This window comes from Neofelis nebulosa, chromosome 15 (genome assembly GCF_028018385.1).
Source record: "Neofelis nebulosa isolate mNeoNeb1 chromosome 15, mNeoNeb1.pri, whole genome shotgun sequence".
Classification (NCBI taxonomy): Eukaryota; Metazoa; Chordata; class Mammalia; order Carnivora; family Felidae; genus Neofelis; species Neofelis nebulosa.
In genome coordinates, this window is record NC_080796.1 from 64543653 (window position 1) to 64560072 (window position 16420).

At 43.6% G+C, this 16420-nt stretch overlaps 1 protein-coding gene across 1 annotated transcript; it reads left to right on the top strand.

The window, feature by feature from the left end:
* Window positions 1-1680: 1680 nt before the first annotated feature.
* On the top strand, window positions 1681-16061 carry LOC131495802 (uncharacterized). The gene is made up of 2 exons (XM_058700949.1): window positions 1681-2687; window positions 13980-16061. The coding sequence occupies exon 2, from the start codon at window positions 14154-14156 to the stop codon at window positions 16050-16052; it is 1899 nt and encodes a 632-aa protein (XP_058556932.1). The 5' UTR covers window positions 1681-2687; window positions 13980-14153; the 3' UTR covers window positions 16053-16061.
* The last annotated feature ends 359 nt before the right edge of the window (window positions 16062-16420 follow it).

The window sequence follows — 16420 nt, forward strand, 5'->3', positions numbered from 1 at the left end:
ACACATCTGCTTCCTACTCAAATGGTCTTTTGTTGTGCTTCTCAGTAGAGGGAGAGTTGTAATGCCGCAAGAATAAATCCCGAGTGGGGAGGGGTAAATTATGGCGTTTCAAAAAGAAATGTTCATGACTGCAAATATAACTGGGCTTAATTCTGTTCTTAAATTCTGTATTTCTTTTCAGAGGGCCATGATAATTTTTTATTACTCTTTAATGAACAGAGTAAGTCACTATTCAGTTTCGAAAGTGAAAAATTATTTTGTAACCTGAGTCATAACCCCTGAATGTATCTGGTTTCTATGTTTGGATTTCCAAATGTCAGGTTTTCCTAAATAGGATCACATGAGTACAGGGCCAGAAAACAAAAGAAATGTCTAAGCAACTACTTGGGAAGTGTGCCTGTGGTCCATGCCGTTGCATCCAGCCTATGAGTTTTTATTTACTAAAAAAGAGGTAATCAAAGAATACTTAGTGTCAGAGGTTTATTTACATTCTTTCTATTCTAATACTTCACTATCCAAGAGCAGACAATGATGGACCAATTTCATAGCTAGCAGAAATGCAAAGAGATAAATATAATCAATTTTCAGTTTCCTCATGGGTTTTGTTCCAAAGTCCACTTGTGAGTCTTTCTTTTGGAACTGTGGGCGTATTTTCCCATCGAAACAAATTTATCACTGGTAGGTCAGTTTCCTAGCCAGCCCACAGAATATGCTTAACCCATATGCCGCTAAAAACTAGTATGAAAAAACTTGATCATAAATTTTCTGGGGATACAAGCATTTATTTATTCATTCACAGATGTATTGAGTGCTTACTTGGTGGGAATTCAGAGACAACCTGGGTGTCCTATGGTAAGAACGTGTTGGTTGAATCAGGCAGTTAAATGCTTGTTTCTTAGTCCAAGTGCCATCATGGAAGATAAAATAGTACGTTCTGCAAGTACACAGGACATAAGGTGAAGGTGCAGGGGGTTAGAACAGGATTCTCAGAGGATGTCTGAGTTTTTGTTTTTGTTTTTTCTTTTTGCTAGAAGAGAAGGATGGAGTCAGGGAAGGGAGTGAAAGTGGGAATTTTCTCTTGGTGAGAAGGGGAATCATCATGAAGACTTAAAAGATCTTAGCCTGTTAAGAACAGGTGGGAAGGTTGACTGTCATGTAGCAAGGGCCTTGCCAATGGGGCTTGGCAAATAGGGGTTTGTTTGCTTCACTTGGAGGTGAGATTTCCAGTCGGGGATTGACATGTTCATATTTGCACTTTAAAAGTTCGCTTGGCCACTCTGTTATACTGATTGGGCTAGGCCATTGGCCCAGGGTAGGGAGAGGGAGCAGGGGGCTCTTGGAGTTAGGTCAGAAAAAAATACTGGGGCATGAGGGGAGGCTACGTGGGAAAGAAGGGATGGATTGGGGATACTAAGGAGGTAAATTTGCCAGGGCCTGAAGACAGATTTGATTTAGTAATAAGATAACATTAGAGATGAATAGAAAGAATGGGAATATACTATTCATACACACATGAAAAGAGGAAGAAAAGTGAAAGGAAAGGAAAGAAATAAAATGAAAAGGAAAGGAAAGAAAAAGAAAGAAAGAAAGAAAGAAAGAAAGAAAGAAAGAAAGAAAGAAAGAAAAGAAGGAAGGAAGGAAGGAAGGGAGGAAGGAAAGATGGAAGGAAGGAAAGAAAGAAGGAAGGAAGGAAAGAAAGAAGGAAGGAAGGAAGGGAGAAAGGAAAGATGGAAGGAAGGAAAGAAAGAAGGAAGGAAGGGAGGAAGGAAAGATGGAAGGAAGGAAAGAAAGAAGGAAGGAAGGAAGGGAGGAAGGAAAGATGGTAGGAAGGAAAGAAAGAAGGAAGGGAGGAAGGAAAGATGGAAGGAAGGAAAGAAAGAAGGAAGGAAAGATGGAAGGAAGGAAAGAAAAAAGGAAGGAAGGAAGGGAAGAAGGAAAGGGGAGGCATAGACCTGGGGGCAGGAGCTCAGTTACAAGTCTGTGTGCTGGAATCATTACTTTGCTCAGAAGGTTGGAGATGAAGGACGTACTTGGGAACAATAGAGGCAGGAGATATGATCGGTGAGAAGGAGGAGGGTTTAAAGGGGGTCTTCAGAGGTGGTGGATCATAGCTAGAAGAGAGCCTTGCCCAGAAGTCAAGACAGTAGAAGATTTCAGGGAAGACAGAAAAAAAAAAAAAAAGTCACTGGTATAGATACCGAGATTAAGAAATACATTGGATTTAGCCGATAGGAGGATATTGGTGATCCAAATCCCAGTTTGGGAGACCAGGAACACATTTCTCTGTCCTGCGCTGGTGGCTCTGTCACAGAGCAAAGTAGCTGTGCTGCAGTGACGTGGGGTGAGGGTGGGGCCATAGGTCTCTGTCAGGAAAGTAGTGACCACTGGGTTGAAACAGTGAAACTGCAGAGCTGTAGTCCTGAGTGGAAAGGGTTTGAAGGGTGGGTGTGTGTTGGGTGTGTGTGGGAGAGGGTGTGAAGAGTACTATTCCAATGAGAGAGACCCAAGGAGAAGTGTCCTTAGGGTAAACAGCTGTGGGAGATGGATGGCCAGTGGCTATGAACATGGGTTATCAATAAGCTGATTATTACCGGTCGCTGTGTTATTATTACCCAAAGGGCCCCATTTTTGGAAAGCGTGAGGGTGACATCTAAACTCCTTAGTGGGACGTGCAAAGCTTATCACAGGTGGGTCCTCACTAGCCTCAACTCTAGCCACCGTCCAACTGTGTTTCCCCATATTGGAATGCTGTCCTACTCCCTCCACACGCCCACCCCCATTCTCTCTCCTACCTCCATGTTCTTCGCATGTGGTTCCATTTGTCATGAATGTTCTATTCCCCTTTTCCCAGCAATCTTCCTAAACCACACAGACTGAATGTCATCTCTTTCGTAAAGCCCCTATGACAGAGTAGGTTCTCCAGTTCCTTGCTTATATATTTATTAAAGCAGCCAATGAAGCTTAAAAATAACATCTCACCTCTCTCCTGGACTGTGAGTTTCAAGGACACAGAGGTGCTTATTGATCTGGACTTTTCCAGTGCCTAATGAAGTGCTTACCCATAACGAGTGCTCAGGACTTGTTGAATGACAAACCATGATTGAACTCAGAGGTTAGTCGTAAAAACTATTAGTCAGAAAAGATGGCGCTCACTAAACTTTACTGACCAGAAGCAGTTATGGGAGTGGGAAAGCCCATCACCCCAGCCTCTTTTGGCAGGTATATTAAGGGACTGTGTCTAAATGCTATTAAGGCTTTTATGTTAAGAACTTACCCTGTGTCATCAGTGATACTGGGCAGCCAGGATGAGTCATGACCCTCAATTTAAGCATCTGGAAGAGTCAATTTTATTTTGGGAGAAACTCTGTGTCACCTTTACTGAAAAAAGAAGGGTGCACAAGGTCTTGGCAAGAGGATATATTTCATAAATCTGTAAAATAAATGAAGTTCTTTGGGGACATGAATTCTTCTATAACCTCTCTTGATGAGTTCAGAAAGTATTTATTAACAGATGGAGCCAATTCCAAAGTGAAGCTCAGAGAATTTTCTTTCCTGAGGTCCTGGAACACAGCTTTGGTTAGTGATACTAATCTATGATGATGACTCAGAAGCAGGAAGTGACATGAGAGGAGCCTTGGTTCCAAATAACATTTGAGAGGCGGGAGGAGCCCAGAGAACCAAAATCCTGTGTGTTTTTCTCAGTGTCTTTACTCAGATGATTGTCCTTCGTCCTTGTGAGTCTAGTCCAGACACAGTGAAATGAAGGATCCGTATAAGTATCCTTTGGGTTTCTGACATGAGTTACCGCTTCGTATCTGATCCTGTTAAACTCAATCAAACTGCAATAATGGTATCATAAAAGTTTTGCTTTTATTTATTTATTTATTTATTTATTTATTTATTTATTTATTTTATTTTTAACAAAATTTTTAATGTTTATTTGAGAGAGAGAGACAGACTATGAGCCATGAGCCAGGGAGGGGCAGAGAGAGAGGGAGACACAGAATCCAAGGCAGGCTCCGGGCTCTGACCTCTCAGCACAGAGCCTGACGTGGGGCTCGAACTCACAAACTGTGAGATCATGACTTGAGCTGAAGTCAGACGGAGCCACCTATGCGCCCCAAAATGTTCGCTTTTAAACCGTGAATTAGAGAATCATAGAAGGAAGAGGACTGCATATGACATTAGAAGACTGGGTTCTGGGGTGCCTGGGTGGCTCAGTCAGTTAAGCGTCTGACTCTTCAGCTCAGGTCATGATCTCATGGTTTGTGAGTTTGAGTCCCACATCAGACTCTTTACTGACAGTGTGGAGTCTGCATGGGATTCTCCTCTCTCCTCTCTCTCTCCCTCTCAAAATAAATAAATAAACTTAAAAAAAAAAAAAGAAGACTGGGTTCCAGTTTCAGATTTTCTACTTACATCCATGTGACTTTGAGCAAGGGCCATTTAACTTCTTCAAGTCTAATGACCTCATCAGTGAAATGAGGATGATGCTACCTGCTAATAATTCCTCACTGGCATCCACTGAGCCCGTGCTATGTGCTGCACACTACTTTACATGGATCGGTTCTCCTCAATCCCGTTGATGTACATATGGTTGTTATCCATTATGTAGGTGAGGAAATTGGGATTTACAGAGATGGTGGGGAGGGGAAGGAAGAAACGGAACTGGAATTTCAATCCAAGTCTGAGTTTATTACTGAGGCGCGCTCTCTCTCTCTCTATATATATATAAAATGGTAATATAATATATATTTCCAATGAAAAAGCAACACATGCTTACTTAGAAATGAAAAATTTAGGGGTGCCTGGATGGCTCAGTCAGTCAAGCATCTGAGTCTTGATTTCGGCTGAGGTCATGATCTCATGGTTCATGGGATCAAGCCTGTTGTTGGGCTCAGCACTGACAGCATGGAGACGGCTTGGGGCTCTCTCTCTCTGACTGTCCCCAACTCATGCGTGTGTGTGCATGCACGCACCTCTTCCTCTCTCTCAAAAATAAACAAACAAACTTAAAAAAATTTAGAAAACATATGATGAGCAAGAAGTTAAAGTTATCCATATTAACTCAACTCAACTTGGAAATACCCAGTCAACATTTCTTTTTCTTTTTTCTTTTTTTTTTTTTTAACATTTCCTTTTTTAAGTGTATTTACTTAGTTTGAGAGGTGGGGGGAGGGGCAGAGAGGGAGAGAGAGAGAATCCCCAGCAGGCTCTGTGCCCAGTGCAGAGCCCCAGGTGGGGCTTGACCTCACCATCGTGAGATCATGACCTGAGCCAACATTCTTTTTTTTTTTTTTTTTTTTTAAATTTTTTTTCAACGTTTTTTATTTATTTTTGGGACAGAGAGAGACAGAGCATGAACGGGGAAGGGGCAGAGAGAGAGGAAGACACACAGAATTGGAAACAGGCTCCAGGCTCCGAGCCATCAGCCCAGAGCCTGATGCGGGGCTCAAACTCACAGACCGCGAGATTGTGACCTGGCTGAAGTCGGACACTTAACCGACTGCGCCACCCAGGCGCCCCGAGCCAACATTCTTTAACAAAATTCTTTAACAAACATTCATTCTTTAACAAAATCTTACCATGCATATTATTTGAACTGACATAATTATTCATATTATTCACTTGGGGGCAGACACGGAACACCCGAAGAGAACAGGGGAGGGCAGGTTGCCACAGCACGGTGTCTGTGGGCATGGTTAAACAAGCGTTGTTTTCTACTGAGGTTTGGTATTTAACCTATTTTTTCATCCCTTCTACCTACCATCTTTCCTATCTCATATCTATTCTTCTCCTTCCTTCAATTAATAATTTTATTAATTTTCTTTTGAAATCAAAGGAATATGGTGTATAAATAGGTAACAGCAAATCAACAAGGCCCACTGGACGAAGGAAAATAGACATTAATTACTTAGACAATTCGTATGGTCCAAGTGGCAGCCAGTTCACTTAGTCTGTTAAATCTCAGAGCCAGATCTTTCTCTTGAGTATCTGGAAGGTTTGCACAAAGAGAATTACTTTAGCTCTAGCTTCTGGTCCTAGAATTGTGTCACAGAAAGATCCAACAAGAGAGTGGGGGCAGACTCATTGCAATGCACTATGACTGCTGGAAAATGTCTCTTTTTAAAATTGAAGCATAATTGGGGCGCCTGGGTGGCGCAGTCGGTTAAGCGTCCGACTTCAGCCAGGTCACGATCTCGCGGTCTGTGAGTTCGAGCCCCGCGTCAGGCTCTGGGCTGATGGCTCGGAGCCTGGAGCCTGTTTCCGAGTCTGTGTCTCCCTCTCTCTCTGCCCCTCCCCCGTTCATGCTCTGTCTCTCTCTGTCCCAAAAATAAATAAACGTTGAAAAAAAAAAAAAAAAAAAAAAAAAAAAAAAAATTGAAGCATAATTGACATCCAATATCCTATTAGCTTCAGGTGTTCATCATAGTGATTTGAATTTTTATACATTATGAAATAATCCCTTAGTTACCATCTGTCCCCATACAAAGTTATTACAATTTACTGACTATATTTCCTATGCTGTACATTATATCTGCATGATTTAATTCTTTTATAACTGGAAGTTCATACCTTTAAAACAATTTTTTTAAATGTTTATTTTTGAGAGAGAAGAGAGCACAAGCAGAGGAGAGGCAGAGAGAGAGGGAGTCACAGAATCCAAAGCAGGCTCCAGGCTCTGAGCTGTCAGCACAGAGTCCGATTCGGGGCTCGAACTCACGGACTGCGAGATCATGACCTGAGCTGAAGTCGGACGCTCAACTGACTGAGCCACCCAGGCACCCCTTAACCCACCTATTATGCCCACCCCTCAAATCCTGCCTGCTCTGGTAATCAACAGTTTCCTGTAACTATGAGTCTATTTCTATTTTATTTTGTTTATTTGTTTTGTTGTTTAGATTTTACATCTGAGTGCAATCACATGGTGTTTGTCTTTCTGTCTGACTTATTTCACTTAGCATGATATCTTCCAGGTCCATCCATGTAGTCACAAATGGCAAGATTTCATTCTTTTTTTATGACTGAGTAGCATTCCATTGTATGTGTGTGTGTATACACACACACACACACACACACACACACACACACACGCCATATACCACATCATCTGTATCCATTCATCTGTTGATGAGCACACGTTGCTTCTATAACACAGCTATGGTAAATATTGCTGCAATGAACATAGGGGTGCATATATCTCTACAAATTGGTGTTTTCATTCCCTTTGAATAAACACCCAGAAGTGGAATTGCTGGGCTGTATGGTAGCCTGTTTTTAATTTTTTGAGAAATTTCCATGCTGTTTTCCATGTATGGAAATTGGCTACACCAATTTACATTCCCACCAAACATGTATGAGGGTTCTCTTCTCTCCACATCCTCAACACTTGTGTTTTTTTTTTTTTTTGTCTCTGTGATAATTGCCAATCTAACAGGTGTGAGGTGATATTGCAGTTTTGAATTTCATTTCTCTGATGGTTAGTCATATCGAGCAGCTTTTGATGTGCTTGTGTGTCGTCTGTCTTCTTTGGAAAAATGTCTATCGAAGCCTTTTTCCTCTTTTTAAATCAGGTTTTGTTTTTTTTTTTATGTTAAGTTGTATAGGTTCTTTAAAAAAATTTTTTTTAAATGTTTGTTCATTGTTTTTGAGAGACAGAGACAGAGAGTGAGTGGGGGAGGGGCAGAGAGAGAGGGAGACACAGAATCCGAAGCAGACCCCAGGCTCCGAGCTGTCAGCACACACCCCGACGCAGGGCTCGAACCCACGAACTGTGAGATCATGACCTGAGCCGAAGTTGGATGCATAACCGACGGAGCCACCCAGGCGCCCCTCTAAGTCTTTTATACAGTTGGGGTATTAACCCTTTATTGAATGTATGATTTGCAAATATTTCTCCCATTTAGTTGTTTCCCTCTTTGTTTTGTTAATGGTTGTTTCTCTTGCAAAAGCTTTAGTTTTATATTATCCCATTTGTTTCCTTTAGATTTTGTTACCCTTCCCTTGGGAGACTGGCCCCCAAATATTGCTAAGACTGATCTAAAAACACTTACCGCCTATGTTTTCTTCTAGCAGTCTTATGGTTTCAGGTCTTACAGTCAAGTCTTTAATTCATTTTGATTTTATTTTTGTGTGGAGTGTAGAAAAGTGGCACGGTTTTATTCTTTTGTGTGCAGCCGTCCAGTTTTCCCAGCACCATTTGGTGGAGAGCCTGTCTTTCCCACATTAGATATTCTTTGCTCCTTTGGCATAGATTAATTGACCATATATGCATGGGTTTATTTCTGAGGTTTTCATTATGTTCCATTGATCTAGGTCTGTTTTTATGCCAGCATCACACTATTTTGATTACTATAGCTTTGTAGTATAGTTTGAAGTCAGAAGTGAAATATCTCCAGCTTCGTTCTTCTTTGCAAGATCGCTTTGTCTGTTATTCAGGATCTTTTGTGGTCCCATACACATTCTAGGATTCATTGTTCTAGTTCTGTGAAAAATGCCACTGATATTTTGATGGGGATTGCATTGAATCTGTAGAGTACATTGGGCAATATGGACATTTTAACAATGTCAATGCTTCCAACCTGTGAGGATGGAGCATCTTTCCATTTATTTGTATTGTCTTCAGTTTTTTGGGTCTAATAGTTTTCTTGGTGGGGTCTTTAGGATTTTCTTTATATAGTATCATGTCATCTGCAAATAAATAATATTCACCTCACTTCTTCCTTTCCGAGCCAGAGGCATTTTCTTTCTTTTTCTTGCATAATTGTTGTTGCCAGAATGTCCAAAATTATATTGAATAAAAGTGGTAAGAGGGCTGGGGTGCCTGGGTAGCTCAGTCAGTTAATGTCTGACCCTTGATTTCAGCTCAGGTCACGATGTCATGGCTGTAAGATCGAGCCCCACATCAGAGTCAGCACTGGCAATGCAAAGCCTGTTTGGGATTCTCTCTCCCTTCCTCTTTCTCTGCATCCCCCCCCCCCCGCCCACTTGTGCTCCCTCTCTGTCTCTCTCTCTCTCTCAAAATATATAAACATTGAAAAAAAAAAGTGGTGAGAGTGGGTATCTTTGTCTTGTTCCTGATCTTAGAGGAAAGGCTTTTCACTTTTTACCGTTGAGTATGATGTCAGCTGTGGATTTGTCATATGCAACCTGTCTTATATTGAGGTATGTTCCTTCTATACCTATTTTGCTGAGAGTTTTTAATCATAAATGGATATTGAATTTTGTAAAATGCTTTTTCTGCATCTGTTGAGATGATTATGTGATTTTTATCCTTAAAAATTTTTTTTTTGTTTATTTATTATTGAGAGACAGAGCATGAGCAGGGGAGCAGAGAGAGGAGGAGACACAGAATGGGAAGCAGGCTCCAGGCTCTGAGCTGTCAGCACAGAGCCCAATGCAGGCTCGAACTCACAAATTGCGAGATCATGACCTGAATCGAAGTCGGAGGCTTAACCGACTGAGCCCCCAGGCGCCCCTGATTTTTCCCTTTGTTCTGTTAACCTGGTGCATCGCACTGACTCATTTGCAGATGCGAAATCATCCTTGCATCTCTGGAACAAATGCCACTTGATCCTTTTAATGTATCCTTGAATTTGGTTTGCTAACTTTTGTTGAAGATTTTTGCATTTATGTTCATCAGGGATATTGGCCTGTAATTTTCTTTTCTGTTTTTGGTGTGTGTTGTTGTTTTTTGTCTGGTTTTGTTATCAGGTTATAGCAGGTGCTCCTGACAGTGGACTGGGATCATGATCATAGTATGTGAGATGACGAAGCACATCAGAGTTCGCTTCTGGCCACTGTAGGTCTTATGCACTTCTTTGCAATCTGAACCAACTAACTAAATTCTTTACAGTGTTTAGAAAAAAAAACCCCCATAATTGCCAAGTACAAGTTCTATCAGGATTCTGCAGGATTTGGAAGAGGTTTATGTTTTCTGTTGCTTTTGCTTGTTTTTACAACACGATATCTAAATAAATGCTTGCCCATTTTGCTGAGAAATGGTCCTTAAGTTAGCGGGTTGCATTGCCATCAGTAACTTGATGCAATATGTCAGTCGGTACCTTGAGCAAGACAAGCTTCTGGTACTTCTGATGGAACATTGCATAGAAAGGAAACTAGACTGGAATTTCCTATTACCAAGTGAGGATTTCTAAGCTTCTGAGAAATAAAAGGGAATGAAGCTGTTGTGAATGCTTGAGGGGAGCGAAGGCATTTGTAAATGAAGAATATTGATACAGAGAATAAAGATACCCCTGAGAATAAGGGTGAGAAGATAAACAGCTCCCTCCTGGGGAGAGTGGCCAGAGTCAGCAAATCAAAATATGGGACTCATGTAATATGCAGGATGTGCTTCTACTAAAACAATCCTTCATCGTCTGTCTGAAATTTAAATATAACAGTGTCCTTTATTTTATCTGGTAACTCTCCTTCTGGGTGATAAATCAGATAAACAAATCTAGTAGAGACATACAATACTTTGCAATTCTCTAGAGTATTCAAATCTAGTTAAGCCATACCCCTCCCTGGCTTCCTTATCTCTACTTCGTAAATCATCATTTCTTCTCGAAGGTGCATTGTATCTTTCTTTCTGGATTTGTCTGACTCGTGTGTGTGTGTGTGGGGGGGGTGGTTAGGGAGCTACATTCTGGAGAGGTTTCCAGGGAGAAAAAGAAACGAGGACTTAAATTTTCTAATGGGGATGATTTTGGAGAGACTGAGTAAGGAGAAGAAAGTGAGGGGAGACTGAGACCTTTCAGGACGGGCTAGATGCAACTCTGGATCGGAGTCCTGGATCAAGTCAAATCTTTGGCCTTGGAACTTCATAGTCAGAAGTCATAGCGTTCCCAGGAGCAGTTTCCTGCAAGGTTGGAGTCTCATGGAGGGTATGCGCCCAACCTGAACCAGGAAACAGGGGTCGCCCAAGAAGGCTAGTAATTATACTTCTTTCCCCTTCCGGGCTTGTCGTGGGCCTTGCTGCTGCCTCAAGGAGAGTGTTGGGTGATTGGGTTGATCAGGGCCTGGCCCCTTGTAGTGTGACAGCAGGAGTCCCACAACGTTCCAATTACTCAGGATGAACAAGGCTAGGTAAATTCTGGTCAGTAGATGTCTTTCTTCCTAAGGAACAAACAGACCCATAATAGGGCTGGCTTTTCTTTGTAGAGAAAATTAAGGCATGGAGGTAGACTTAAGGACTGTGCGGTGAATGGGAAAACCATCGGCTTTCTTTGCATCTAATTATGCTGCTTTTACTCATTTTAATAGGTTAAATCAAAGAGATAAACAAATTAATATTTTTTTTCCTTTACTTAACACCAGGATCTCTTCAATGTCCCAGCGTTAGCAATGCCTTATATATCATTTCCTGTTTTTCTCCACACTCATGCAAACGTAAAAACATATGCCTGTGTGTGTATACATATGTGTGCATGTTTGTATGTATGTATATGTACAGAACACTGTGTTTAGAGTCTTGAAGGGAATAGTGTGTGTGTGTGTGTGTGTGTGTGTGTGTGTGTGTGTGTGTGTGTTTAAATGGGATTACTAATTACATTAGTTACATTGCCCTGTAACTTCCTATTCACATATTATAAACAGTTCTCTAGCCAATAAAGACTATACTTATTTTTAATATCTTTAAAAGTTTTGTTATGTGGGTATATAAACTTTGTTTAATTAGTTCTCTATTGATGCGATTTTAGGGTTGTTTTGACATTAAAAACTGGGCTGCATCAATATTAAAACATATTCGTATCTATATGTTTATTTCTACCGGGAAGAGTTCAAACCATAAAATTGATCACCAAAGGACATGTATATTTTAAATTTTGATAGATATTGCATAATTACTTTCCAAAACATTGTAGCAATTTACACTCCTTTTCTCCACCCCTGTAGCCATAAATATGTGGGGGAGCTGATTTCCTCACAGCCTCATTCATGCTGATTGTTTTTAATTATTGTTCATCTGATGCATGGAAATATGGTATTTCATCTTAACATTTCTCTAACCATCGATGAGGTTGAATATATTTTTATTGATTTATTTGCTTCTTGGAAATTCATTCCTCTGAACTGCCTATTCATGTTTTTTACCCCTTTTTCTATTGACTTTTTTTTTTTTCCAATTAACTTTTAGATGCTCCCTTGTATATTAGGAATTATATTACTTTGTATCTGTGATGAAACTTTTTTTCTGCTAATACATTGTTTATGTTTTAACTTTGTGGTATTTTTTTTTTGTCATATCAAATTTCAAATTTTTATATAGCCATATATTTAAATTTATTATTTTTTATGTTTTTATTATGAAAGAAATATATCTTCATAGTAAAAATGCACATGGTACAAAAGGGTACAGATTGAGAGGCAATAGCCTTTTTTCCCAATATTTGGAATTCTTAGGACAATATTGCCATGCTAATTGAAAGAGCAGACCTAGGCTGGCTGACTCCATCTTGTTCTGTATCCTCCCCTTGAGTAACTTCCCGCTCACCCGTTCAAACTTCCCTATCGAACCACACCCGGCAACCTGCGTGATGGGACTCTGATCCTTCCCCAGCCAAATGGCTGAAGCCACGACCTTTCCCCAACCAATCGGCTGAGGCCATGACCCTTCCCCAGCCAATCGGCTAAGGCCATGATCCCTATAAAACCTTTGTGGTCTTGAAACCCTCTCTCTCTCTCCGGTATCTCACCACTGCATCGGTTCAGGTAGGGGATTGAGCTCGAGCTAGCTCGAATAAAGGCTCTTTGCTTTTGTATCAGACTCGGCTCCCTGGTGGTCTTTGGGGATCACAAATTCTGGGCATAACATTTGGGGGCTCGTCTGGGATCCCCAAGACCCCCGAGGGACTCCCAACCCAGAGAGACTGATTGGCCACGGTTGGTGTCTGTTCGTTCCCTGTCTCTTCTGTGTGAGCTCATTTCTGAAATTCTGGTAGTGCCCGGTGCAGTCTAAGTGGACACACTGGAGGACCATGGGCTGGGAGTTTTGGAAGACGTCCCAATCCTCCCTTCTGGAGGGATGTGGAATCCCCTCAAAGGTCTGAGACGAGGTGGATCGCTCCCGCTGGTCAGCGGGAGGCCGTCGTATAGCTTTCGGTTTTGCTTCCACGGAGGTGGAAGACTGTTTCTAAGGGCCCTCTGTTTGTCTGTTTCTGTGTTTCTCTGTTTTGTCTTGTGGACTTACTGGACGGACGTTATGGGACAGACTCAGACTACCCCTCTAACCATTATGATTGATTACTTTAAGGATGTCAGCCAAAGAGCTAACAACCTCAGTGTGGAAGTCCTAAAGGGTCGGTGGCAGGTTTTTTGTTCTAGCGAGTGGCCAGCTTTCAATGTTGGATGGCCGCCAGAGGGAACCTTCGACCTCCCTACCATCCACCAAGTCAGGGGTATCACCTCTCGGCCTAAGACGGGTCATCCTGATCAGCTCCCTTACATTATCACTTGGCAGGACCTTGTAGAAGACCCACTCTCTTGGCTTAAGCCCTTCCTAGCCCCATGCCCTCTGGAGCCAAAACCCATTCTTGCTTTACAGGGGACAGAGAAGGAGAACAAGAAAAGTCTTACCCAGCCTTCAGCACCCCTCTACCCTGTCCTACAAGGGGGGACTGAAGAAGAATTAATTTTTCCTCCCCCGTATAACCCCCCTAGGATGCTGGAAGAACACCATCCTCCCCCTCTGGGGGAGGCAGACGCTGTTCCGAGAGCGGGAGGCAGAAACGCTCCAGTGGGAAGCCCGCCCTTTACCAGACAAAGGGCTCAGAGGGAGCAATCCGCCTCCGCCGCCGACTCCACTATTCTGCCCCTGCGAGCCACCGGACCCCCCAGATGCAGAGGGGAATCAGCCCCATCGCTATTGGCCTTTCGCCACTAGTGACCTCTACAGTTGGAAAGCTCAGAATCCTAAGTTTTCTGAGAAACCGGCAGGGCTTATTGATTTATTAGACTCTGTTCTTTTTACCCATCAGCCCACATGGGACGATTGCCAGCAGCTTTTGCAGGTCCTGTTCACGACTGAGGAAAGAGAAAGAATCCTCAATGAGGCCTGAAAACTGGTTCTGGGCACAGATGGGAATTCCACCACAAACCAGGCTCAGATAGATGCCTCCTTCCCCTTAACTCAGCCCCAGTGGGATTTCAACATGGCAGAAGGTAAGGAGAGGCTCCGGGTCTACTGCCAGACTCTAATGGGGGGTCTCCGAATGGCTGCTAGAAAGCCAACCAATTTGGCCAAGGTAGGAAATGTACAACAGGGAAAAGATGAATCTCCGGCCACCTTTTTAGAACGGATCATGGAGGCATTCTGTACCTATACCCCCATGGATCCAGAGGCTCCAGAAAGCAAAGCAGCTGTTATCGTGGCCTTTGTAAACCAAGCGGCCATAGACATTAGGAAAAAATTACAGAAAATAGATAGGCTAGGAGAAAAAAGTCTGCAGGACTTACTAGTGGTAGCTGAAAAGATATATAATAACTGGGAGCCTCCTGAGGATAAGCAGGCTCGTGCCATGGCGGCTGCCAGCAGTAAGCAGACTCGAGACCTGGCCAGAATACTACTAACTACCACTGCTGACTCCCCCGAGGAACGAGACCGCCGTTTCGGGCAGCTGGCAGGTGACTCAAGAGGAGGTAAAGGAACCACCAAGGAGGGGAAGCAGAGGCTGCAGAAAGATCAGTGCACATACTGCAAGGAGATAGGGCACTGGGCCCAAGAGTGTCTGAAAAAGGCCGGCGGGAAGGGAAGCAAGACTGATCGAGTAAAAGTCTTAGAGCTAGATGAACTGAGTGATTGGGGGAGTCAGGGTTCGGACCCTTTCCCCGAGCCCAGGGTAACTCTTAAAGTGGAGGGGACCCCTGTTGACTTCCTTGTCGACACCGGAGCACAACATTTGGTCCTCCGCACCCCACGAGGAAGACTAGCCAGCAAGAAGTCCTGGGTACAAGGGGCAACTGGTATGAGCCAGTATTCATGGACTACCCGAAGAACGGTAGATTTGGGGCCGGGCCGGGTATCCCACTCCTTTATGGTAATACCGGAATGCCCCTACCTGCTATTAGGACAGGACTTACTGACCAAGATTGGAGCTCAGATAACTTTCAGACAAGGGGGGCCTCAGGTCACCGATGGCAAGGGCCACCCCATCCAGGTCCTGACCGTGAAACTAGAGGATGAATACCACCTCCACCAGGAGGCCCTCCTGAGAGAGGATAATATAGACAGATGGCTACAAGAATTCCCCTCGGTTTGGGCAGAGACCGGGGGGATAGGGCTAGCCACTCACAGGACCCCAGTCCTGGTAGAGCTCAAGCCAGGAGAAGGTCCGGTAAAGATCAAACAATACCCCATGTCTCAGGAGGCCCGGAAGGGGATCCAGCCACACATCCGGAGACTACGAAGCCTAGGGGTACTAGTTCCTTGCCAGTCTGCCTGGAACACCCCCTTACTGCCGGTCAAAAAGCCTCACACAAATGACTACCGACAGGTACAAGACCTCCGGGAAGTAAATAAGAGGGTCGTGGATATACACCCAACTGTTCCCAACCCATATACTCTCTTGAGCTCCTTGGTGTCCTCCAGGGTCTGGTATACTGTACTAGATTTAGAGGACACCTTCTTCAGTCTGCCACTGGCACCCCAGAGCCAACCCTTGTTCGCCTTCGAGTGGCATGATCTGGAGGAGGGCTACAGCGGCCAACTCACCTGGACACGACTGCTTCAGGGGTTCAAAAATTTGCCCACCATCTTCGACGAGGCACTACACGAGGACCTGGGTGAGTACAGAAGGGAGCACCCTGGCCTCACCTTCCTACAGTATGTAGATGACATCCTGATTGCTGCCGACATGGCCAAGGACTGCAAGCAAGGGACCCAGGACCTGCTGGCTACCCTGGGGGCCTTGGGGTACCGGGCATCCACGAAGAAGGCTCAGATATGCAGGGAGAGGGTAAGTTACCTGGGATACAGCCTGGAGGGCGGACAGTGGCGGTTATCAGATGCCAGAAAAGAAACTGTCCTAAAGATCCCTACTCCCACCACCTGAAGGGAAGTAAGGGAATTCCTAGGATCGGCCGGCTACTGCCGCCTCTGGGTTCCGGGTTTTGCTGAGATTGCCAGGCCCCTATATGAAGCTACCAAAGAGGGGCAAACATTTAAATGGACTGAAAAAGAATAAACTGTTTAATCAGTTAAAAAAGGCCCTCCTAAGTGCCCCAGCCCTGGGCCTACCAGACATTACGAAGCCCTTCCACCTCTTTGTAGACGAACACAAGGGAATAGCAAAAGAGGTTCTAACTCAAGCCTTAAGCCCCTGGAACCACCCGGTGGCTTACCTGTCCAAGAAGCTAGACCCAGTGGCTGCCGGCTGGCCGCCATGCCTAAGAATTATTGCGGCGACAGCACTCCTAGTCA

Excerpts from the sequence above, each read along its gene's own strand:
- LOC131495802 (XM_058700949.1), top strand. The coding sequence starts at position 14,154 with ATGGCAGAAGGTAAGGAGAGGCTCCGGGTCTACTGCCAGACTCTAATG.